This window comes from Aquarana catesbeiana, linkage group LG09, assembly GCF_042186555.1.
Source record: "Aquarana catesbeiana isolate 2022-GZ linkage group LG09, ASM4218655v1, whole genome shotgun sequence".
Lineage (NCBI taxonomy): Eukaryota > Metazoa > Chordata > Amphibia > Anura > Ranidae > Aquarana > Aquarana catesbeiana.
In genome coordinates this window covers 81,934,502-81,960,197 of record NC_133332.1, presented here as the reverse complement: position 1 = coordinate 81,960,197, position 25,696 = coordinate 81,934,502, and the positions used below count along the sequence as shown (strand labels likewise).

Genomic DNA, 25,696 nt, shown 5'->3' with positions numbered 1-25,696 from the left:
GATTTTGTTGTCGGAATGTCCGATCAATGTCCGATCGTGTGTACAGGGCATAAGACTGCAATGCCATTAAAGTTCATGTGCGTGTAAAGGCAGGCATCCCAGTACTTTTGGTAACAGTGTGTGTGTGTGTGTGTGTGTATGTATGTATGTATGTTAGCACAAAAATTTTTACATAATAACATAAAATAATATTAATACTGACATTCAGATGCATAAATATTTATTACACCACAAATGAAAAGATTACAAACAAGTGAAATATTTGAGAAATAGGTGTAAAATATTCAGTCACATACACACTGACCAGCAGATGTCACTATTGCTTATTATCTGTCTACAGCAAAGACATGACATGACGTGACATTCTCATTGACAGTTCCTCTCCTTGAACTAACATTTAGAATGCACAAGTACCATCTTGTCTTTATATTTACTTGTTTACATCTCCCACAAAGTTCAAACAAAAACATGAAAATCATAACCATGTCATCTTTGTCACATAGTTACAAACATTTTTAAAATAATTTTAATAGGGACTTTGCAACGGAGCTGGTGAAACTAAACACGCATTGCAGAGTTATTTGTGTTTGGAGGACCTTAGGTCTGTATGCATCCAATGGTGACATCTTTATAATAACCAAGATATCACGACATCTTTAAAGTTTAGTGGCCCATTCACACCATGATGCAGTGGGGGAGATTTACTAAAACTGGAGCACGGTTGCCAATCAGCTTCTAACTTTAGCTTGTTCAATTAAGCTTTGACAATAAAACCTGGAAGCTGATTGGTTTCTATGCAGAGCTGCACCAGATTTTGCACTCTCCAGTTTTAGTAAATCTCCCCTAGTACATATTTTTTGTGTCTGGAGGCATTTATGTTAGGCAGACTGTTAACTCACCTTGACGCGTAAAAAATAAGCCCTGCTTGATTTTAAGAGCAGGACAATACATCACACAGGGCATATGCATCTCTGTGTATAACTGGTGCATTGTGCCACACTGCATTGAAGAGTAATTAAAGGAGAAGTATGGCCAAAGTTCTTTGTTATGGCGAGTTGTGGTGTAAATGAACCCATAATCTTACTTGTCCACAAAAATGTATTGTCCATTAGAAATAACGTGTCCACAAGAGTTATTTCCTTCTTAAAACAGAAGATATGTACATGCCATTGCCATCACAAATCCGTAATATAAGGGATGAATTCCTCAAATAAGAAAAGGGGCCATGCAAATCATTTCTTGATACTCCAGGGGCCATGTGTGCATACAAAACTAAAGCTGGCCATACACTAGTAGAATTTTGAATGAAATTTTTTGTTTCAAGAACATTCATTAAATTTTCTAGTCATTAGTGGGGTCAAATCAATGTTAGTTTTTGACCGTAGTGACCAGAAAATTTGAAGGAGCAGAATGGAAAATGTTTCTTGGTTGTTTATCTCTGCCATGATATGTTAAGAGTATGTCATTTTTATAAAAATAATAGTATTTATAATTCTAAGAATAATAATAGTAAGTGCTTAAGTTGAATACCATTTAAAGTGCTATCTTATGCATGTCTGCTAAATGTCCTGCACTAATTTAAATTCGAAATACATTTATTTAGCATAGTGTTCATTTATTTATGCTCAGTACTGTAATCTTTTTATGCCAGTGCCTCCTGGCCCTTTAAGAGGTTTATGATGCCGGGAGGTAGGGCAGGACTTAAGAGCACGTGAGAGCCAATCACGGCAGTCACGTGATCCGAAAACTCCTGATCGCAAGCAGCAATCAGGAGTTTTCGGTTAGGCGCCGGTAACTATGTTGAGAGCGTGCAATGCGTGCGCACTCGGCACAGCTGTTTGGGCAGCAATTCACGCAGATATGCTTCCCCTCAGCGCCGGGCGCTGAGAGGCTGCATATTTCATTGCGGCTGGCGCCAAGGGGTTAAAGTTCTAAATAAGGTACAGTAAGACCCCTTTCACACTGGAGGTGTTTTTCAGGCACTTTAGCGCTAAACATAGCGCCTGAAATATGGCTCATCTGCACTCAGGCTTTCACACTGGGGCGCTGCGCTGGCAGGACATTAAAAAAACTCCTGCAAGCAGAATCTTTGGGGCGCTTTAGGAGCAGTGTATACATCGCTCCTAAAGCGCCCTTGCCTATTGAATTCAATGGGCAGCGCCGCCGAAGAGTCTGCAAAGTCCCTCGGCGGCAGCACTTTGCGGGCACTTTTAACCCTTTATTCGGCCGCTAGCGGGGGTTAAAAGCTCCCCGCTAGCGGTCGAAAAGCGCCTCTAAAACAACAGTAAATCATTGCTAAAAGTAGCGGCACTTTACCGTTAACGCGGCCGCGCTGTCAGTTTGAAAGGGCTCTTAATATGAACTATTGCTGATATGCGGCAAGCTGTGAGCTAAGCTATCCACTTTTTAGTTCATCATGAAACTAAATTTTAAGCTAAATAGTAGGAGAGATCAGATTATAGACTAGTCATTGATTTTAAGAGCAAACACCCCCCCCCTCTGTTAGCGGTGATGGGCTATCTTCATTAGTAAGTTTACACCAGCTGTGAACAAGCAAGAATGGAGTGCTGATTTTTTATTTTATTTTTAGTACCAAGGGCATACTCTGCATTAAATGTTTAATGCCAATAAAAGCTTTTATATGAATAATAAAAAATATATAAATATCAGTTTATAAAAGTATAACTTAAAAAAATACAATTTGTCAAAATCATAACTTTTTTTAACTACCACTTAATTACTTATTCCCCCCTATATGTTCAGTGATTGGATATCTGTCAGTTGTAGAGTTTTTATTTTTTGTAGCTGGCACACTCAATCGCAAAGCAGCACATAAAGGGACAGTGTGCACATCTTTCAAGATACAACTTACCCTAAAGCATTGGGTATAAAAGAGTAAACCACTGCTCCAGGTTGGTTCCCAGCAAACTTACCACAACTCAAACCAAGTGCTGATACAGAAGCGCCATTGCACAACAATATTCCATGGATAACCACACTGGATAAAGCCAATTCTTGTATTCCATCATCTTAAGAACATGAACAACAATCACAGCATAACAGGAGAATGGAGATGCTAGCGCATGTCAAGCTGCTGTGCACTTGCTCAAAACATGACTATGTTCTTATGACGATGAAAAAAAAGAGCTGGGTTTATCAAGTGTGCAGTCAAACATGGTGTATTCATCAAGTATAGAACAGCTACTGACTTGGGTGAGAAGGCAATTAAATCAAGTTATAAGGGCTTTCCAAAAGATAAACATTTTATGTGCTATGAAAATTGGATATTAGATAACCACCAGTAATCTTTTTTATGATGGTATTTATTTGAGAGCTTAGAGTGAATCTGTACTTTTCTGTACAGTTTCTGTTAATTTATGTATGGGGCAAAAGGTGTATATATTTACCTTCTGCTTTCCCATTAGGGATAAATCGGGAAGTAAAAGACACTGACCTTGCCTCCCCAGAATGCAGCCTTTGGTGCCTGCCACTAGAGGGCGAGGGGATTGTCCCCGGAACGTGAGTAAGTTCAAACTTTGCTAAGCAAGTTGCTGTTGATCTTCTTAGTGAACGGCTGTGCAGCAGGGGGGGGGTTGGGTATGGGGTGGGTGGTGTCAGGACAAGTCTGATCATTGGAGGAGAGCACATTGAGTTCCCAGCACAGCTAGAGAACTGACCACCTTGTGCTCTCCTGTTGTGTGGTCAGTATTAAATAGGAAAGCAAAGGGACTGGCAGGAACACCAAGGATTTTACACAAAGGAAGCAATACAAAGAGGACAGGATACTTTTTCATACAAGTACATGATATAGCAGGCATACAGTATATCAGGAATATGAAATGTTGAAGTAACAAACACTTTAAGTGAACATGCTTGCTAATTATAAGCAACATACAAAACCACTTAAAGCTACTGCTAGCCAAACAACCTAATTGTACTATGTTTCTTTTGTCCATAAATGCTATAGGGCCTATAGAGTTTAGCACTAGATCCTTAGATTCAGTCACCATCTGACATTGCTTGCAATTTTGAGCAAAGATAGAACTATCCAGCAATAAAATATGGTGGCATTTATCCAGAAATATTTGAATTAGGCAGTTTACCCATGATTTAACAATGTATTAGCAAGATCAAACAACAGAAATAGAAAACATTTGTCAGTGGATAAGGTTTCTTCTTGGTGATGTTGGGAACATACTCCAAGCTTTTAATCAAGTATATAAGAATTGCTTAGGAAAGACCTCCTGCGCATATGATTTAATCACTTTACAGTTATCATTGGCGGTCCTAAGCGATAGATTAACTTCAAATGTCAGCTATATACTTCCATCCAGGATAAGGAATTATCCAGAGGCAGGTGCATTTCAGTGCAAATGATTCTGGGAACTGTTCTTTGTCTTCCAGTGTTTTTCCATCATGTACTTGTTAACATCCCAAGGTACATGAGCTCTGGATAAGATAAAATGGGAAAAGTTGAGGATGAAATAATTGACTGTCCAAGCAAAGAAATGCAGAACTTCATAAGAAAAAATGTCATTATAACAACAACAATTTGATAGTTGACTTCAGAAAAGGCATGACTAGAGAGGGTTTATTGATCTACCAATTACCATAGATCCAGTGAATTGAGGCAAATTGTCTATATGTATTTATTTAATATTTTTACTCCCCTGTATTGAAAAAAATGTCTACTTTTCCATACTCCAGCGCTGTTCCCAATTATCTCCCCTGTCCTTTGTTAAAAAACAGGCAGCATCATTCTACCCTCTTCCTGTGAGCCCAGGATGCCATTGACACAACCCAAGTATTCACCCCCCTTGGCTTTTTACCTATTTTGTTATATCTGAATTATATGTGATGGATCCAAACACAATAGTCTAAGTTGGTGAAGTAAAAATAGAAAAATATATACATAAAACTATTTTTCAGAAATAAAAAAACTGATAATTGGCATGTGCGTATGTATTCACCCCCTTTGTTATGAAGCCCATAAAAAGCTCTGGTGCAACCAATTACCTTCAGAAGTCACATAATTAGTGAAATGATGTCCACCTGTGTGCAATCTAAGTGTCACATGATCTGTCATTACATATACACACCTTTTTGAAAGGCCCAGGAGGCTGCAACACCTAAGCAAGAGGCACCACTAACACTGCCATGAAGACCAAGGAACCCTCCAAACAAGTAAGGGACAATGATGTTGAGAGTAGTACATGTCAGGGTTAGGTTATAAAAAAAATCCAAATCTTTGATGATCCCTAGGAGCACCATCAAATCTATCATATCCAAATGGAAAGAACATGGCACAACAGCAAACCTGCCAAGAGACAGCCGCACACCAAAACTCACGGACCGGGCAAGGAGGGCATTAATCAGAGAGGCAGCACAGAGACCTAATGTAACCCTGGAGAAGCTGCGGAGTTCCACAGCAGAGACTGGAGTATCTGTACATAGGACGACAATAAGCCGTATGCTCCATAGAGTTGGACTTTATGGTAAAGTGGCCAGAAGAAAGCCATTACTTTCAGCAAAAAACTAAATGGTACATTTTGAGTTTGCGAAAAGGCATGTGAGAGATCCCCAAAATGAATGGAGGAAGGTGCTCTGGTCTGATGAGACTAAAATTGAACTTTTTGGCCATCAAAGAAAATGCTATGTCTGACCCAAACCGAACACATCACATCACTCAAAGAACATCACACAGTGAAACATGGTGGTGGCAGCATCATGCTGTGGGGATGTTTTTCAGCAGTTGGAACTGGGAAACTGGTCAGAGTTGAGGGAAAGATGGATGGTGCTAAATACAGGGATATTCTTGAGCAAAACCTGTACCACTCTGTGTGTGATTTGAGGCTAGGACGGAGGTTCACCTTCCAACAGGAGCTGGAGTTCCCCTTTAAACTACCTGAGATTTTATTATATCTCTTGGCACTTTATTTTTGAGATCTCCACTCTGAGTGAGTTTCTGGATCTGCACACCAGCTGAACCCATTATGAGGGGCTCCCACTCTTGTTGAATATCTTTAATTTTTAACTTTCACTATAGAGAATTTAACAGGAGTAGCTGGAACATACAAAAGTACACAGGGACACCTTAAATAACCAGGTGAATAGGAACACAGGACAGTATTATGGCAGGAGGATTTTTCTATTAACGTTTCCAAGATATTAAAGAAGCCAAGGGCTAGCTTAGCTCACCATGTTCCAAGTATAGCTAAAATGTCACCTTTTGAATGGTATGACTCTTTTAATGTTCATTTGATGGATTGGGAATGCAATGGAGCACCAGGTTGTAGGAGGATCGAACTGCACCTGAGGTCCCTGACTCCCTGTGCACTCTCTTCTGGAACCTAAAACAGGGTCAACTTAGGCCTAGCACAGAGTCCACCGACAGTCCACAATCCACACAGGACTCTGCTGCACATGTGTACCTATAGTCTATCTCAGACATGGTGTGAGCTGAACACACACTCACTATACTCAGTTTTCACCCTTAGCAACAACTCTCCTTTGGCTGGGGACACTTTTTCCATCAGTGGTCTTCCAGGTGGTTACAGGATAAAGTTCCTACTCCTCTATCCAACACAAGCCCTCTATCCACCACCAGCCCCTAGCCTGACCAGGTTTGCACTGGGTTGTTCAACTGAGATTATACCTCCCAATGCCTGTTTCTTCATGGAATGCACCAGTCTAGCAATAGTCTAACAGGGGCACTATCTCATGCTACATCATCAAAGGTACCATAGGATCTTGCCAGTAAGGATGTGAAGTGACCTCACTTCCTGGAAGGATTCAAAGCAAAAATCCTTTTTAAAGGGGTAACAAATTTAAACCTGCCTACACTGTACCTTGCCAGCTGATTATGTGAAAGCAGTGAATTGTCATTTACCCGTGAAAAATCCAGCATGCTCAATATGTAGTTAGTTTGCTAATCTCTAGTTGTAAGGATATATCAGACCTAATCACAACAGAGCAGTGTGGTAAAGGAAAGATTTGAATTTAAAGATAGCTTGAGCATAATTTAGTTTACTTTTGTTTCAAGTTGCTTCAACATTTTTACGTACATGTTTTTACATGTTTTCTATTTTATATTGCATGTGCAGAATTGTGGCAGCTGTTTTTATTAAAAATAAGCAAGCCACCTTTTTTAAAAACTGCTAATTTTAAAATCTGTGGCACATAGGAATCAGTTAGGAGTAGGAAATACATTGCAGTTAGAACCCTTGTAACCCTCTGTGTGCCATTGGGGAGATTTCCTCTTTTGTCCAGGAGACACAACAGGAAGCAAGAGGAAATCTTTTCAATGTTAGTAGAAATCCCGTCTCAGACTGTTGTCGCATAACTTTTTGTCCCAAAGACAATAATCACCAAACCAAATGGAGAGGGTGACTCTGCTCAGCAGGGACACAAGCTGCAAAAAATCCCCACAAAATCATAAAGGATGTTTTAACACTTCTTGCAGATTTACTACCAACATCAACAAATACCAGACTGTTCATTTTAACTGCTACAGCGAGAAAAAAGTTCACCTGCTTCTTTTATATTATACTGTAGTAGGAGACAGCACAAATGTTTAGAATAATGAACATGTTTGCTTGTCAACAGTTTGTAAAAAATTTTTTTGTGACTTTCTATTATCCTCTTCCCGCTGAGCGTACCCAGATATGTGGTCTTGGCTTTCGGGAGTTATACCGGGATGATGCCCACGGCTGCAGGCATCATCCCAGTAGCGTTTTTTAGAGCGGGCGATCGGCTATCCAGGGATAACAACTGATGCAGCTAAAAGCCGCTCGATTGTTATCCTGGAGGAGTAGGAGGGGACATCCCCCCTCCCACCATCTCCCGCCACTCTGACCGGGCCCCCTGTCTCACCGGGAGACCTGATCCTCGATCCGCCACTTCCAGCAGCTAGAGGCAAATTGGCACTAAGCTGGAAATGGCTTTGTTCCAGTCTCCTTAATGCAAACACGGAAGCAGCGTCACAACGTCACTTCCTGTTTACTCGGCTGCCAATGGCGCCGGATTTTAAAAAATATTCAGTATTCAGAATAGCCGTTTTTGGTGATATGAATACTTTGAAGTGCAAAGGAGGGATTGGAGGTCTTTTAGACCCCCGATCCCTGCATAAAGAGTACCTGTCACCACCTATTACTGTCACAAGGGATGTTTACATTCCTTGTGACAGCAATAAAAGTGATCTTTTTTTTTTTAAACACAATTTAATAATATAAAATATAATATAATAATATAAAAATAAATAAAATAAATAAGAAAAAAAAACATTTTAAAGCGCCCCTGTCCCCGCAAGCTCGCGCAGCAAAGAAAACGCATACGGAAGTCACGCCCGCATATGTAAACGGTGTTCAAATCACACATGTGAAGTATCGCCACGATCGTCAGAGTGAGAGCAATAATTCTAGCACTAGACATCCTCTGTAACTCTAACCTGGTAACCATAAAAAAATTTAAAGCTTCGCCTATGGAGATTTTTAGGTATCGTAGTTTGTTGCCATTCCACGAGTGTGTGCAATTATAAAGCGTGACATGTTTGATATCTGTTTACTGGGTGTAATATCATCTTTCACATTATACAAAAAAATTGGGCTAAATTTACTGTTTCGTTTTTTTTAAATTCATGAATGTGTCCCTTTTCCCAAAAAGTTGCATTTAAAATACCGCTGCACAAATACCGTGTGACATAAAATATTGCAGCAATCGCCATTTTATTCTCTAGATTCTCTGCTAAAAAATATATATATATATATATATAATGTTTGGTGGTTCTAAGTAATTTTCTAGCAAAAAATATGGATTTTAACTTGTAAACACCAAATATCAGAAATAGGCTTAGGTGTGAAAGGGTTATACTGAAATATTTTAGTAAAATAATGTTCAAGCTGTACATTTTATACAATAGTTTTAGCTATTAAAAAATTGTTGTTTTTTTGTTTGTGAGCTTGATTCTTACTCAGCCAAGCAGCAATAGTAAGGAGATCCCAGTAAAAATGTTGACTATTTAGAGGTTGCTTAGCGGAACCAGTACAATGTGTCAGTATGATTAGCACTTTACCCTGCAGATCATCTAAGGCTCCCTCAACAGCTGCTAACCTTTGTAATATGAATCTGAACTTTTTCTGGCTCTTTATTTTATTTTTTTTTACTCTTTAGTCCTGGCCCGGCCCGCCCACCGTCATGCTCGCCTAGGTAAAAATGACATGTCCTGGCTGCCTCAGCCTCCTGGGATTCCAAGTCATATATCCCAGGAGGCTGCAGGAGTAAGGAATAACAGTGGTCAGACTGTGGTCACCATCGGAGGCCGGCTGCTGAGCCCAAAAGAGGAAGATGAAGATAGGTGTGCAGGACCTGGGCTGCTGCACCTGATAAGCGGATCACAGCAGAACAATATATGATTCACTGGGCTAGTGAGTTTTTAAATGCTTAATAGGTAAATGGAGCTCATGCTGAGTTTACCCTGACCACTTCCCGCTCAGCCTATTGTCAAATGACGGTTGGGTGGGACATTTGTCATTCTGGGCGAACGTCATATTACGTCCTCCCGGAACTCGTCCCGCAGGCCATGCTACAGTGCAATCTGTCACAGCTGATGACTGATCATGGTACCGCTGTAGATCACATGACAGTTGAAAGTAATGGATGGCTTCCTTTCATGCTATTCATAGTGCACAATTGTGTTGCTAGCTGTGATTGGTCACAGTGATTACATGGTACAGACAAGGTCAATCACAGCTCCTCTGTACCATGTGATTAACTGTGGATAATTTTCCCAAAAATTGTAATGAAGAATTACAACTTAAAAAAACTCGCCATGCCTCTTACTAAATACCTTGGACTGTCTACTTTTCAAAAAAGGGGTAACTTGTGGAATATTTGGACTGTCCTGGCATTTTCGGGCCTCAAGAAATGAGATAGGCCGTCAGTACATCAGGATTGATCAATTTTCAGATATACAGTATCTCACAAAAGTGAGTACACCCCTCACATTTTTTTTTTTCAATCTCTTTTTATTAATTTTCTAAAACAATGATATAAATACATATACATGCATATTATTCACATTATAGAATCAAATATTGTCCTTCATCTTCAGGAAAGGATAACTATATCCCATAGTATTTTTTATTTTCTGATTTTATATCAGTCCAATAATCTTGCATCGTTCACATATAATTAATTTCCCTGTCTCTCCTCCATTCATCCCTAAACGTATAGATTATAACACACAAAAAAAAGGGGTGTGTGTGTGGGGGATATACATTAGTTTATAGATGTAAAATAATTGCCAAGGTCCGAACCTCTTCCCATTGTTGCCATATTTCTTGAGTTTGATTACTTAAATTCTCCTTGAACCTAATCATTTCCTCCATGGATTGCATTTCGCTCATCTCACAAGCCCATTCTCCTGGGCTTTTTGTTTTTCGCCAGTTTCAAGCTATTATTGTCCTGGCGGCTGTTATCATGTGGCGCAGGATGTCTGCCCTAATAGATTTCATTGATCCTGGAATAATAGATAGTACTGAAATACTAATACTTGATTGTATCTGAGATCCTGATACCATCCGGTAGATACCAAATATCTTAAGCCAGAAATCCTTCACCATGGGACAATTGTACCAAATATGTGTCATTGTACCACTTTCCTTAAGACATCTCCAGCATGTTTCCGAATTATCTCCATTTATTTTATGTAAATCAACTGGACTCCAATACCATCTCATCATAATTTTATAATTTATTTCCTGATGTTTAACCGCTATCGATAATTTATGTGTCAAAAGAAATGCCTTCTTCCATTCTGATAGTGACATCGGCTTCTCTATTTCGACTTCCCATTTTCTCAAACATGTTAATTCATTAAGGGATCCAGAAGGAAGTAGAAGCTTATATATAATTGACAAATTATGAATCGATCTCTGTTCCTTTGTTAATAGTTATTCAAAACTAGTTAGCGGTCTATCTATTAAGGAAAGTTATAAACTAGATCTTATATATGTATATAACTGCTGATATTGCATCCATTTATGTTCATGTTCAGGCCCCAAATCGGATAGCCGAGGAAACTTTCCATCCAGTAGGGTCTGAACTATCCTTACATTCTCAATCCTCTTGCATTTAAGAAATTTGTAGCCTCTGATGCTGGTGGGAATTCGGGATTAGAGAACAAAAGAGTCATTGGCCCAATCAATGTGGAGAGGCACCCCTTTTCAACATTGTGTCCCATATTTTGAGAGTTGATGATGACACAAAGAGTGTTCATTTTTTTCCCAGGTCGAAACTGGGGTTTAATCCATGGGAATGATTTAAGTTGCAGACAAATAATGTCTTCCTCTAGAGTTACCCATCATTTATTTTTCGCATTATGAAACCAATCTATAATCCTAATTATAGACGCTGCTCACAAATATATTGTAAAGTTCGGAAGAGCAAGATATCCATTCTTTTTTTGTTCTAATTAGGATTTCTCTTTTTATTCGTGGTGATTTCTAAGCCCAAATAAAACTTCCTATAGCTTTACTTAGCTGTGCCATTAAATTAACTGGAGGAATCAAGGGTATAGCTTGAAATACATATAGTAATTTTGGTAATATACTCAAGTATAAGTCTAAATTTTCAGCCCCTTTTTTGGGGCTGAAAGTGCCCCCCTCGACTTATACTCAAGTCACCGCCGTCTGCCTACATGATCAGCGTGTCATGCAGGCAGACGGCGGCCAGCGTGTGCTACATAGCACTCGGCAGCCTCTCACTGTTCAAAAGCCACGCCTCCTCCTCGTCTGTGATAGGCAGTCAGTGTACAGCCTTTCACGGACATTCTCTCATCCTCGTCCATGGTATGAGGATGAGAGAATGTCCGTGATAGGCTGACCGCTGGAAAATTGAGTTTTCTGCCTATCATGGACGAGGAGGAGGCACGGCTTTTGAATAGTGAATGGCCGCCGCACATGCTGATCGTGCAGAGCGGCACATGGAAGATGCACAGGACACAGGTAGGATGCACACAGACACATGCACACAGACACATGCACACAGGTACATATACACATGACACATGCACACATACACAGGACACGGGTACATATACACAGGTACATGACACATGCACATATACACAGGACACAGGTACATGACACATGCACATATACACAGGACACAGGTACATGACACATGCACATATACACAGGACACAGGTACATGACACATGCACATATACACAGGACACATGCACATATACACAGGACACATGACACATGCACATATACACAGGACACAGGTACATGACACATGCACATATACACAGGACACAGGTACATGACACATGCACATATACACAGGTACATGACACATGCACATATACACAGGACACATGATACATGCACATATGCACAGGACACATGCACAGGACACAGGGAGGTATACAGCTGCAGATGGGCATTGTTGACGCTCTTTTTCCACTTACAGTAGCTGCTGCATTTCTCACCCTCGTCTTATACTCGGGTCAATAAGTTTTTCCCATTTTTTTGTGGTAAATTAGGGCCTCGACTTATACTCGGATCGACTTATACTTGAGTATATACGGTATATCCATTTTCACTATGTTAATTCTCCCCATCCATATATAAACCATTTTATCGTATCTTAGAAGTGATTTTATAACTTTACGAACTATTGGAGAATAGTTTAACTCCTGTAAATTGGCCATGTCCCTTGGGATATATACCCCCAGATATTTAATTGCTATTTCTTGCCATTTGAAGGAAAAGTTTTTTTTGAAGAAGTTCCTGAATTATTTTATTTGGTAGTGATATATTTAACATCTCTGACTTATCATAATTGACTTTAAAATTGCTTACCCCTCCAAACCATTTAAATTCATGTATTCGATTTGGTCGTGTCAATATTGGATTGGTGACATATATTAATAAATCGTCGGCACATACTGACATCTTATACTCCTTTCCTTTCACACAAATCCCTTGGCTATCCCTATTGTTACGAATAGCTGTAGTAAGATGTTCCATTACTATCACATATAACAAGGGAGTATAGGGAGATCCATGTCGGGTACCATTTGATATCTTTACTTTATCAGAGAGTTTACCGTGTGTACGTATTTTCGCTTTAGGGTTGGAATATATATATAGAGCCATAATCCTTTGCAACATCCGGGGCCCAATCCCAAGTTGAACCAAGGCTTCTCCCAGAAAATGCCAACCCACCCTATCAAATGCTTTCTCAGCATCAACTGATAAAAGACATGATGGGATGGCTTTCTCTGGGCATATTCCACTAATTACATGTTTTAATTGTGCTATCCCTTGCCTCCTGACCCATTGTAAAACCAACTTGATCTAAATTAATGTACATTCCATTCCATTCGCAATAATTTTGGAGTATAAACGCAGGTCTATATTTTTAAGGGAAATTGGTCGATAGTTGCCGCATAACGCCGCATAACGCATTGTCCTTTTCAGGTTTAGGGATAAGTGAAATGTGGGCTTCCATACTCTGTGGTGGAAAAGATTGGGTGGCAGATATAGAGTTAAATGTCTTTCTGAGAATAGGAGTAAGTGTCCCCTGAAATACCTTATAAAATCGAGGGGTATATCCATCCAGGCCTGGGCTTTTACCCAGGGCCAGTGCGGATATAGCCTCTTGTATTTCTTCTACTGAAAAATCTTTTTCCAATTCTTCCATTGTTTCCTTAGGAAGAACGGGCAATGCAGTTTCCTTACTATATTGGCGTATTTCCTCTTGACTCTCTTCCCAATCTTTACTCCTTTGCTGTGTTGGTATATTATATAACTTAGAGTAATGTGGCAATTGTCATTCAAACTGCGACAGTGCTGAAAGCTGAAAATTGGCCTGGGCAGGAAGGGGGTGAAAGTGCCCTGTATTGAAGAGGTTAAAGTATAACTAAAGGGAAAAATGGTTTTAATTTTAGAGTGGAGATGGAATTATAACACCTGTCAGGTTTTTATTTCTGTCTCCCTATTTGTTAGGGAGATTCACTCTCTCTATTTGGTCTATTTACTATTACAGTATCACTGAGAGTGAAAGACCATCCCAAATTTTGAGTTGTTACTAGATCGGAAATATAGGGGAAATCTTCCAATGTGGACACTAGTTCTAGTGACCCTGGTGACAACCAGAAATTGCCTCACTTTGGAGGGATTTCTTCTTACTTCTCATTTTTGGTATAGGACAGAAAGTGAAGGGGAATCTCCCTAATGGGACAAAGATGGCAAAAAAGGGTTATAACCCTCCCCCCATTCCATCCAAAGTAAACAACGTTGTACTTTAATAAATATCATCGCATTGAGAGCCACCAGCTAGTACTTTGCACCTGTCACTGATAGTTCTGGTCCCCAATGGCAATTTAGATCCAACCAGAGTGGTTCCTGATCATACAATCTCTATGCCAGTTATGATTACATAGTGATCATATACACGTTGGGATTCATTAACAAAATAATCTTCAGCCTGCAGGGTCAACTGCAGACTGAAGGCAGCAATGTGCCTCTGAATAATACTGTAATTGTCAATTACAATTATAGTGTTAAAATTATTAATAAACAAAAACAGAAAAAAAAGACTAAAATAAAATGAGAATCTGGAGAAAAATTACTTACTGTGAAGATAAAGCCCAAGTACAAGAGAAATTACTACATTGGGCCAAGAAGAATTGCCTGTTCTTGATGAAGATGCTGTAAGGACAACAAAGATAAGTCAGTCATATTCTTTATATTTATTGTCTATATATTTGCATGTATTATTTTACTTACAAGTAGTTGATTTGCTTCTTGTTTCTGTAGTAAAGGATGTTGTTCGCGTTGATATTGTTTGGTTAGGGGTGCCAGTAACCAAAGATGATGTGGTGCTCCTGGTGGCTGTAGATGGGGTACTGGTTGCTGTACTGGGAGGTGGTGTAGCTGAGCTGGGTTGCTGGCTATTAAAAGCTGTACTAGAAGATAATGTGGGGCTCCTGGTGGCTGTAGCTTGAGTACCAGTTGCTGTACTGGGAGGTGCTGTAGTTGAGGTTGCTTGCTGGCTACTTACAGCTGTAGTGGAAGATAATGTGGTGCTCTTGTTGGCTGTAACTTGGGTACTGGTTACAGTACTGGTAGGTTTTGGAGTTGAGGCTGTGTGCTGGCTACTAACAGATGTAGTAGAAGGTAGTGTGGTGTTCCTGCTGGCTGTAGCTTGGGTACCAATTGCTGTACTGGGAGGTGCTGTAGTTGAGGTTGCTTGCTGAATACCAACAGCTGTAGTAGAAGATAATGTGGTGCCAGTAACCAAAGATGATGTGGTGCTCCTGGTGACTGTAGATGGGGTACTGGTTGCTGTACTGGGAGGTGGTGTAGCTGAGCTGGGTTGCTGGCTATTAAAAGCTGTACTAGAAGATAATGTGGGGCTCCTGGTGGCTGTAGCTTTGGTACTGGTTGCTGTACTGGGAGGTGTTGTAGTTGAGGCTGTTTGCTGGCTACTAACAGCTGTAGTAGAAGATAATGTGCTGCTCCTGGTGGCTGTAGCTTGGATATCGGTTGCTGTACTGGGAGGTGTTGTAGTTGAGGCTGTGTGCTGGCTACTAACAGATGTAGTAGAAGATAGTGTGGTGTTCCTGCTGGCTGTAGCTTGGGTACCAATTGCTGTACTGGGAGGTGCTGTAGTTGAGGTTGCTTGCTGAATACCAACATCTGTAGTAGAAGATAATGTGGTGCTCCTGTTGTTTGTAACTTGGGTACTGGTTACTGAACTGTTAGGTGTTGGAGTTATGGTTGGTTGCTGGCTACTAACAACTGTAGTAGAAGATACTGTGGGGCTCCTGGTGGCTGTAGCCTTGATACTGGTTTCTGCACTGGGAGGTGTTGTAGTTAAGTATGTTTGCTGGCTGCCAACAATTGTAGTAGAAGATGATGCTGTTTGCTGGCTACTAACAACTGTAATTGTAGATGATGGTAAAGGAGAAGTTAATTTAGTGGTTGGTAGACTATGACTACTTACACTGTTAGTTGAAGCTGTTGTGGCGCTGGTGGATGATGTTTGGTTGCTTCCTCCAGATATTGTGATAGCTGATGATTTCTGACTGTTAACTGCAATAGTGGTAGTTGATGGTAAAGTAGATGTATACTGGTTAGAATGCATGGTATTAGATGAAGAACCTGTGGTGGTTGACTGTCTTTGGCTACTAACACCAACAGTGGATGAGGGCTTGGTGGTTGTGGCTGTCTCACTGTATAGTCCTGTACTGGGAATAACAGATTTTGTGGTGGTTGAAAGATATTGACTACTGGTAGAGACTGACTGGTTGCTGGGTTGAGTATTAGTAAAAACAACCGCAGTTGTTAGAAGCTGACTACTGGTACTGGCTGTGAATGATGTTATTGTTGTGGTATTTATCTGGTTCTTGGGTCTCGTATTTGGAAAACCAGATGTTGTTTGACTGCTGGTACTGGCTGTGGAGGATAGTAGTACTGTTGCAGCTGTCTGGTTTTCAGTTCCTGTATTGGGAATACCAGATGTTGATCTGGTTAACGGGTAATGGCTACTTGGGCCAGCAATGGATGATGGTGTTATGGCAGATTTGCTGCTGGGTCCAGTGCTGTGGGAAACAACTGTGGTTGGTGTTTGACTGCTACTGCCAGTTTCTGTGTGTAGAGATGCTGATTTACTAATCTCTGTATTCAAAGATGTCACTTTCGTTGTTGTAAATAATGATTGCTCAACATAATTGGTAGTCGCTGGTTGACCACTAAACTTTGATACTGAAGATGTCTCCCCATTATTGGTTGATGGTGACACACTACCAGTGGTGAACTTCGTGGTTACTAGTGGTGACAGAGAATATTTACTAGAGGTTGTAACAAAAGGATATGCTGTGGTAGATGCAAATGTTCTTTCAGAAGCAAGAGGTGTGTTGGTATTATCAGATAAATGCGTATTAGTCGTATTTAACTCATCTGGTAAGCCACTTGTTGAACCAAGTCTTTGACTGGTTTTGGAAACTGGTGAGCTTCCATGTGTTCCAGTACTTTGTATTGATGATGCATTAGTTGATAGAGGCTGGACAGTGGAACCTGTTCCAACAGTAGTAGTTTTGCTTTTTGTAGAGATTAATAATGTGCTGAACACTGTTGTTTTGGTAGTAGACTTTACTAAAGTACTTGTAGAACCTGATGTAGCAGTGCTTGATTTGCTACTAAACAAAGTTGAAGCACTTGTTGCTGCAGTAACTGTTGGGGTTGCAGTTGGATGTATATTGTTTATCAGCTGTTTTATCAATGAAGATAAGTCATTCAGTAGCTTCTTAATGAGATCACCCAGACTTGTCAGTGGTGAGAGCGCTGTCTGACCTTCAACTGTGTTGACTGTTAAAAAAAAGTACCAATCACGCAGGAGTTAGTGGATTGTAATGAACTTCTAAATATACTGTAAGCTTGAATGTATATAATTTCATTTTGCTCATGTTTTTGCTACAAAAATAGTGATTACAGTAAAATGCCAGCCATGTTTAGTTATGTGTATCATTGGGAACCTCTAGTAGGATTTTATTGCTGTCTCTGTCTTTTTTGGGAAGATTTACCCTCACTTTCTGTTCCAATGCCCAGATTTTACCAAGACAGAAAAGGAGAGGAAATGTTCCCAACCCTGATATTGACAGTAAGAGAAAGCAAGGAAAATTTCCCTAAAACTGACCATACATGTTTCAGTCTTATATGTATAATCTATATTAGATCTACTAGCAGCCATGTAGAGAAAGGTCTTTGATGACTAAATGTAAATAAAATGAATTGTTTAAGTAAGCTTTCACATTAAATCATGTTTGTAGGCCTAATGGAGATTGTGAACACATTGTAAATTAACATATGAAAGGGCAAAGCTCCTTGTCCTCATGACATATGCATTTGTTAATTATAAAATACTTGTAAACAGGTACTCACAAGAGTAAAGGAATAAATTGCTTGTAAAATCCACAGTCAGGTTCAATCAGGCATGATCAGGCCTGGGGCATATAATCTTTACATACTGTATATCAAAACGCCATCCACAACCACCAGCACATTTTGACTAATGAATGTTGAATTTTGAAATATCTTGATGTTTTTATGATTCTGGGCTTGCGTTTGCCTTTTTTAACCTGACTGTTGATAGTAAGTGTAAATCATTCATTTAATCTTATGACTACCTTTTTACAAGTATGTTATGATAACCAAATACATATTTCACAAGGACAATGTGCTTTGTCTATTCTTTTGTTCTTTATCTTTATACATAACAGATCTCCCTCTCTATGGCATGAGCTAAGAAGTTTGGGCACAAAATGGAGGTTTACTGTGGTTGCATGTGCAAAGACTCTGGAAGTTGTTGATAGCACTCTGGCAATTATAAAAGATTGGTAAATAAGTCTGGTCAGGTTAGCAGGGATCTCCAAACTATGGACCTCCAGCTGTTGCAGATCTACACGTCCCATGAGGCATTGTAGAACTCTGGCATTCAAAGACATGACTAGGAATTATGGGAATTGTAGTACTGGAACAACTGGAGAGCCATAGTTCAGAGGCCCCTGGGTTAAGGGTTAGTTCACCTTTACCAAAAAAATGCCTATGCAGATGAGGGGCGTCTGTAAATAAAAACAAACTGTGCAGCTTTGACTAAATTTGAACAATGCCATTGCTATAGGTGTAGGCTATTTACATACCTCATGAAGCCTGACTAGAAAACTCCTTGGGTGTTGCTATGGACATTGCTAAGAGACACCTGACTGTTACTGTTCACCTTCACAGGAGCAAGCTCTCAAACTCTGAGCTCAGAGCTACTGCATCAGGTGAGAGAAAAGTAAGGGATGTAAGAGGATTTGAATCAGAAAAGAGCTCACTCCTGTATTGGTGACGATGAACAGTAACAGCTAGGCATCTCTTAGCAACATCCTAACAGTTTCCCAGGCAAGCATCATGAGGTACTTAAATGGCCTACACCTATAGCAAGGGTATTATTCAACTTTGGTCAAAGTTGTATAGCTTGTTTTTATCTACAGGCATCTCTTATCTGCATAGGAACTTTTGTGATAAACTATCTACTGCCCACATCACAGAGCATAGCTCCAGTGTTATGCACTGGTTCTCAAAAGTCCTCCAGAAAACTGAAACTGGGGTTCCCTGCAGCTCTCAATGATTCCTCTCGTTGACCTTTACAGGAAAAACTAATAATGTGGAGGTCAGAGGAAGAAACAAGTAAGAGCTATGGGGGACCCAGAAGATTGACACTCCCAGAATTGTTGGTTTCCCAGTAGAATTCAGAGATCATTTCACAGTTTCACAGAATCTGAACAGCTTTTTGTAGCATGGGTAGCAGGTAAGTTAAGTATTTACAGTCTTCTTTTATAAATAAACATTTGCTGGGTATCATTTGTCTAGCAACAGGGTTACTTTAATGGATAACTTTTCCCTGCTCTATCCAAAGCAAAAAAAAAAAAATGATGGAGTTCCACCTTTATGCATATGAAGGTTACACCAAAGAGCTTCCCAAAGAAAACAGTGTCTATTGGAAAAAACATTTTAACTTAACATTCAGATTTTTAAAATGGAAAAAATAATAAGTTGTTTTTTTTCTTTTTTAGGCCTTTGTTGATGGTTGCTACAGTCTTTGCTGTTATGTCAATGCATTTAAGAAAGAAAAAGTATGTTGTACCATAATAAGATTATTTACTCAAAATAATGAAGCAAAACCCAAACTTTTCTAAGAGACCTTCATATTGGATTCAATCAAATAAAGTAGCAGGTAATGCTGTCTACCATCAAAGACATATGCAGCCTTATTCAAAACAAAAACCCTTACATGACTTAAAGAAATGCATTTTTACTGGTGTAGCTTCAACTGAGTGAACTGTGATTTGGTTGCTAAACCAAAAGAATAGGCAACCCTAAATGGACTTTTGAGGCATTAATATCTAATCAACAAAAGAAGTTTTGGGATGTATTTGAAGTGTTACAAAAATATATTTATTATACAAAACATTTTATTTTAAAAACATGGTCACTTAGGACTGAAAATTGATTGGAATGTATACAAATCTGTATGAGAAAACACCAATATAACAGCGCACGATCAGATGTGATCCATCACCCGACGCGTTTCAATTAAATTCTTTCCTCAGGGGTGTTCTTCAAGAACTCACACATGTGCATCTATAATATTGTTAGAAATATATAATATGAATAAACATATGTCCAACCTAGAGGCTTACACCTCAGTGGGGCGATCAAGATCGTTTTATAAAACATAATTATTTCTCTGCTTTTTATTATGAATGTTTCATCTGTGACACCATTTCAGCACATGTAAGTGCATCCATTATATAAAAATGATACTTTTTATGGATTTATATGTATTTTATGTTTATTCATATTGTATATTTCTAACAATATTATAGATGCACATGTGTGAGTTCTTGAAGAACACCCCTGAGGAAAGAATTTAATTTAAATGCGTCGGGTACCGGATCACTTCTGATCGTGCGCTGTTATATTGGTGTTTTCTCATACAGATTTGTATACATTCCAATCAATTTTATTGCCGACCTTCCCATTTTTTCTACGTGAGTGGTTGCTAAGGGTTACTGCAAAAACATCACCATTTCGGTACGTGGTAAAGTGTCGGTAGTTTTAGCTGTGATTTACCGCTGTTTTATCGGCGCTTTTCGGCCGCTAACTGGGCGTTATTAACCCCTGCTATCGGCCGAGGACAGGGTTAAAAGTGCCTGTGTTGCGGGTGCTGCTGAAACTCTTTGCAGGCACTTCGGCAGTGATGCCCATTCATTTCAATGGGCAGGGCATTTTGGGAGCGGTGTATATATTGCTCCTCCACTACCCCAAAGATGCTGCTTGCAGGACATTTTTTCCCATTCTGCTTGCGCACCACCCCAGTGTGAAAGCACTCAGGCTTTCACACTGGGGAGGCATGAGAGGCTCTTTACAGGTGCTATTTTTAGTACTAAAATGCCTGAAAAGCGCCCAAGTATGAAAGGGGTCTAAAGTGGAAGTAAACCCTCCGATCGTTTTCAGCCAAGGAAGCTGCCATCTTGGCCTCAATTTGATCTTCAACTGCCATGATGCTGCACATGTGATCAGTTATGACACCAGCCATTGGATGGTTTGACAGTTTGGTTGGGAGCACAACCAATGTGACAGTTACATTCCCGGCATGTGCCGGAAATGTAACTGGTTTTTGAAACTGTTAAATCGATGGGTTTACTTCCGCTTTAAGTCCCCTTTCACACAGGCATTTCATCTGTCTGTTTTTCATCTGTCTGTTGATGGATGAAAAAAGGACAGCAATGCATTCCTTTAAGCAAACAGATGTAAATACATTTTGTCCATTTAAATTAGTTTTTTGTCTACTTCCGTTCAGGTCTGTTTTTTTAAACAGAACAAGTTTTTGTTCCATTTAAAAAAAGCAGATGTAAAACTGATGTAAACGGAATCCATTTTTTTTCTAGAAAAATCATGACTGAACAGATGACACCAGTGTGAAAGGAACCTAAGGCTCAGACTGCTGCGCTGCAGTTTGGCCGCAGTGAGGCGTATCCATGGCAGTTTGTGGCCCCATAGATTTCTATTAGGTCATGCATTTTTGGTGTTTTATTTTGGAAAATGTGTAAAAAATGCACAACCTGATAGAAAATCTATGAGACCATGGTTTAAACTGTGGGTAAAACATGTGAAATCTGTGGATACACCTGCACTGTGGCCAAACCTCAGTGTAGCAGTGTGCACAAGTTTATTTTTGGAAACCATTGATTTTAAAGCCCCTTTTGAATTACCCAACAATATTTTAGTAGTATACAGTATACAGAAATATAATAAAAAATTGTCAAAAGATGTGGATTTGCAAAAATGACAGTTCAGTACAAAATCCATTTTATTTTTGTTTATTTCTACATTTCTACATTTGAAAAAATAATTGTTAAAATTAAAAATGTTTAGTTTTAAATCAACTGCTATAGAAAAAAACTCAAAAATACCCACGCTGCTTTTCCTTTACCACTTTTATGTTTTGGCTATTGCAGTAAACTGCAATCAGCCCACGGGAAGATGACTGGTGATTTAGGCTAGGTTCACACCTAGCGTTTCGTGAATGCACATTTCCTCTTGTGTTTTTAAAGCACAGACATAGGACAGCTCATTATTTTAAATGGACTGCCCTATGTGCAACAAACGCACCAAAGAAGCTCATGTACCTTTTTGGGTGTTGAACTTTGAGTATTTTTGGAGCACTTGTCATGTTCACAGAATGCTCAAATGTGAATACAGCCTTATGCCGTGTACACACGATCGGACATTCCGACAACACAATCCATGGATTTTTTCTGACGGATGTTGGCTCAAACTTGTCTTGCATACGCCACCCTTTGGGCTCCTTCCGCTAATCTCGTGTTAGTAGAAGTTTGGTGAGAGACGATTCGCGCTTTTCAGATTCGTGCTTTTCAGATCATTACTGCTCTTCAGTTTGTGCTTGTGGGTTTGTATCTGGTTTCAGTGCTTGTAGTCAGTTCGCATTTGTTTTTTGCAGTGTGTTCTTGTCCGTTCGTTTCTGATTTTCAGCTCGCTTTTCTCAGGCCTTTCTGTTTTTCAGTGCGTTCTGTTAGTTCGTTCTGACCAGCCGACCATTTTGAAGCCATGTTGCGTATACGTACTCCTCGTAGAGTTCGTGCTATGCAGGGGCTTGGTGTTGGGGTTCTTATTACTTTGACCCAAGCCCAGTCCATGAACAGGGCGGGGATGAGTTCAGGGACCAAGAATTGGTTACTCCAGAGTGACCAATTCTCACACATGCCTTTGTTGCGCGGGATCCAGGAGAATAATCTTGATGATTTCAGGAATAATCTCCAGATGACAGACCGCGTTTTTCACCGTCTGTTGGCTTTGCTGTCCCCTTATATTACCAAGCAGGACACCTGCATGCGGCAAGCCATCACTCCCGAGCAGAGGCTAGTTGCCACATTGCGGTAGTTGGCGATGGGGAGAAGTCAAGTTCTCGACAGGCATCTCCCCCCAGGCTCTGGGGATCATTACTCCAGAGGTCCAGCAGAAGGACTATATTAAAGATTTCTCCTTTAACATCACATTTTAATGTATTTAATGTTTGCTAATGTATTGTATTATTTTCAGCATTCCCTATATATATATATATATATATATATATATATATGTTTGTGTGTGTGAGTATACAATATATATATATATATATATATATATATATATATATATACACACACACACATATATACTGTATTGTAAGTACAATGTTATTGTGAAGTCAGTTGCACCACAGCTAAAATGTGGAATATTTCCTGATTCATAAAGGGTGACACGGGTGAGGGTGGTTAATTCCTTATATGTAGTCATTATTCTGGTTTCTGCATTTAAAGGATTTGCATATATGGTTGTGACTAGGGTTGTCCCGATACCAATACTAGTATTGGTATTGGGACTGATACCGAGCATTTGCGCGAATACTTGTACTCGCACAAATGCCCCCAATGACTAATCCGATACCTAGGAGAGGCGGCGTTGCTGTGCGCAATCGGAAGTCAGCGGGCAGAGTCAGCGGGCAGAGTGGAGAGCGAGTCCTCAAGCCGTGGAACTGGGTAAGCTGGCAGGGGTGCAGGGCGCAGCTGCATTTTCCATCAGGATCGGTGACTGGAGCCGTTGCATTTGGTAACGGAAGGGATGTTCCGTGTCGTCGCCAGCGGTTGAACATCTCGATGCTCATCTTGGTACACCCTGCACTCGGCCACAGTAAGCCAGCAGCTGACATCTTGTTACACCCAGCCCATATAGTTCGGGCTGGGTGTAAAAAGATGTCTGTTGCTACTGCTTACTGCGGCCGAGTGCAAGGTGTACCAAGGTGGGCATTGCAGGCAGCATAGCATTGCAAAATAAATCCTTTCCTCTCATCTCATTTATTTCTGTATTTTAGTGCCTGCACATCAGTGCCCATAAGTGCCACCTATCAGTGCTCCTAAGTGCCACCTATCAGTGCCAGCCATCAGTGTCAGCCACCTGTCAGTGCCATCTATCAGTGCCCATCAGCCAGTGCCATCTATCAGTGCCCATCAGTCAGTGCCACCTATCAGTGCCCATCAGTCAATGCGCTCTATCAGTGCCAGCCATCAGTCAGTGCCATCTATCAGTGTCCATCTGTTAGTGCCATCAATCAGTACCATCTACCAGTGCCAGCCATCAGTCAGTGCCACCTATCAATGCACTGCTCATCAGTGCTGCATGATCAGTGCCACCTATCAATGCACTGCTCATCAGTGCTGCATAATCAGTGCCACCTATCAGTGCTCATCAGTGCTGCATATCAGTGCCCATGAGTGCTACCTAATCCTGAAAACTGTCACATGACATTAAAAAAGTATCGTTGATCGATATCGGGGAGTACTCAAAAAAAAGTATCGGTACTTGTACTCGGTCTTAAGATAGTGGTATCGGGAGACAACCATATTTGTGACCCAGACTGGCAGTATCTGAATGATATAAGAGAAGGGATGCTGTGCACCTAGGTAAAGCTACAGGCAATTGCCTTTTTGAACATAAGGCATAAGCCTAACCTGAGAGCATGCTAGACTTTAAACATCATAGCTGTCCTTCTGCTTTTATAATAAGGCTATACATTTCTAAGAACAAATCTTTCAAAGCCTGCATGTCTGTTCCTGGAGATATGGAAAAGCTGCCATGTACGCAATGATGTAACATACAACAAGATGCAAAAGTCTGCTCTATGAACAAGATAAAATAATTCTCACAGAAATCACTGAACTGGTGAAGCAATGACTTTTCTATGAACAATTTTATCATCCATCTATTCTTTCTTTCTTTCTTTCTTTCTTTCTTTCTTTCTTTCTTTCTTTCTTTCTTTCTTTCTTTTTTTCTTTCTTTTCATACTGACACTATATAGCACACGCACATTTAGCTTTTGTTATAATAATACTATTGTATATTGTATAATTTTAAACATTGGCTGCTTACCTGTAGTTAGTAGCAGTAAGGATCCTAGGATCCACACTTTGGTGAGTCCTAGTAAATTCACGTTGTGCAGTGTGTTCTCCCTGTGATCTCAGTAGTTATTTTATAGGTCATTTCCCACATATTTCATTACTCTTTAATTAGATCAAACAAAACCCACTGTCCAAACAATGATCTTTTGGACTTTACTTATAAATGCATGGACAAGATTAAATAATTCTCACATGAATCACTGATCTGGTGAAGCAATGACTTTTCTATGAAAAATGTATTAAATTTAAAGAGATCTATTATCTATTTCTTTTTCTTTCTTTTTTTTCTTCCTTTTCATACTGACACTATATAGCACACACACATTTATCTTTTGTTATAATATTTTATACATCATATTAAACATTGTCTGCTTACCTGTAGTTAGTAGCAATAAGGATCCTAGGATCCACACTTTGGTAAGTCCTAGTAAATTCATGTTGTGTAGTGCGTTGTCCCTGTGATCTCAGTAGTTATCTTATAGGTTCTGCATCAGTAAGAGTGTGATCACTGTACTTGTACAAATATATGTGTGAGGAAAGGAGTGCTGGGACATGTGACATACACCTGTGACATCACACCTGCCAAAAGATTTCTTTGAATAGGTCAAATATGCAGCTATG

The 25,696-nt window shown here is 39.8% G+C and overlaps 1 protein-coding gene across 1 annotated transcript; it reads right to left on the bottom strand.

Moving 5' to 3' along the window:
• Positions 1-203: 203 nt before the first annotated feature.
• Positions 204-25,696, bottom strand: LOC141107855 (uncharacterized). The gene is made up of 4 exons (XM_073598886.1): positions 25,452-25,696; positions 14,799-17,381; positions 14,646-14,720; positions 204-4,449 (listed from the first exon to the last, which is right to left on the bottom strand). Exons 1-4 carry the CDS (start codon positions 25,510-25,512, stop codon positions 4,415-4,417), a joined length of 2,754 nt encoding a protein of 917 aa, XP_073454987.1. The 5' UTR covers positions 25,513-25,696; the 3' UTR covers positions 204-4,414.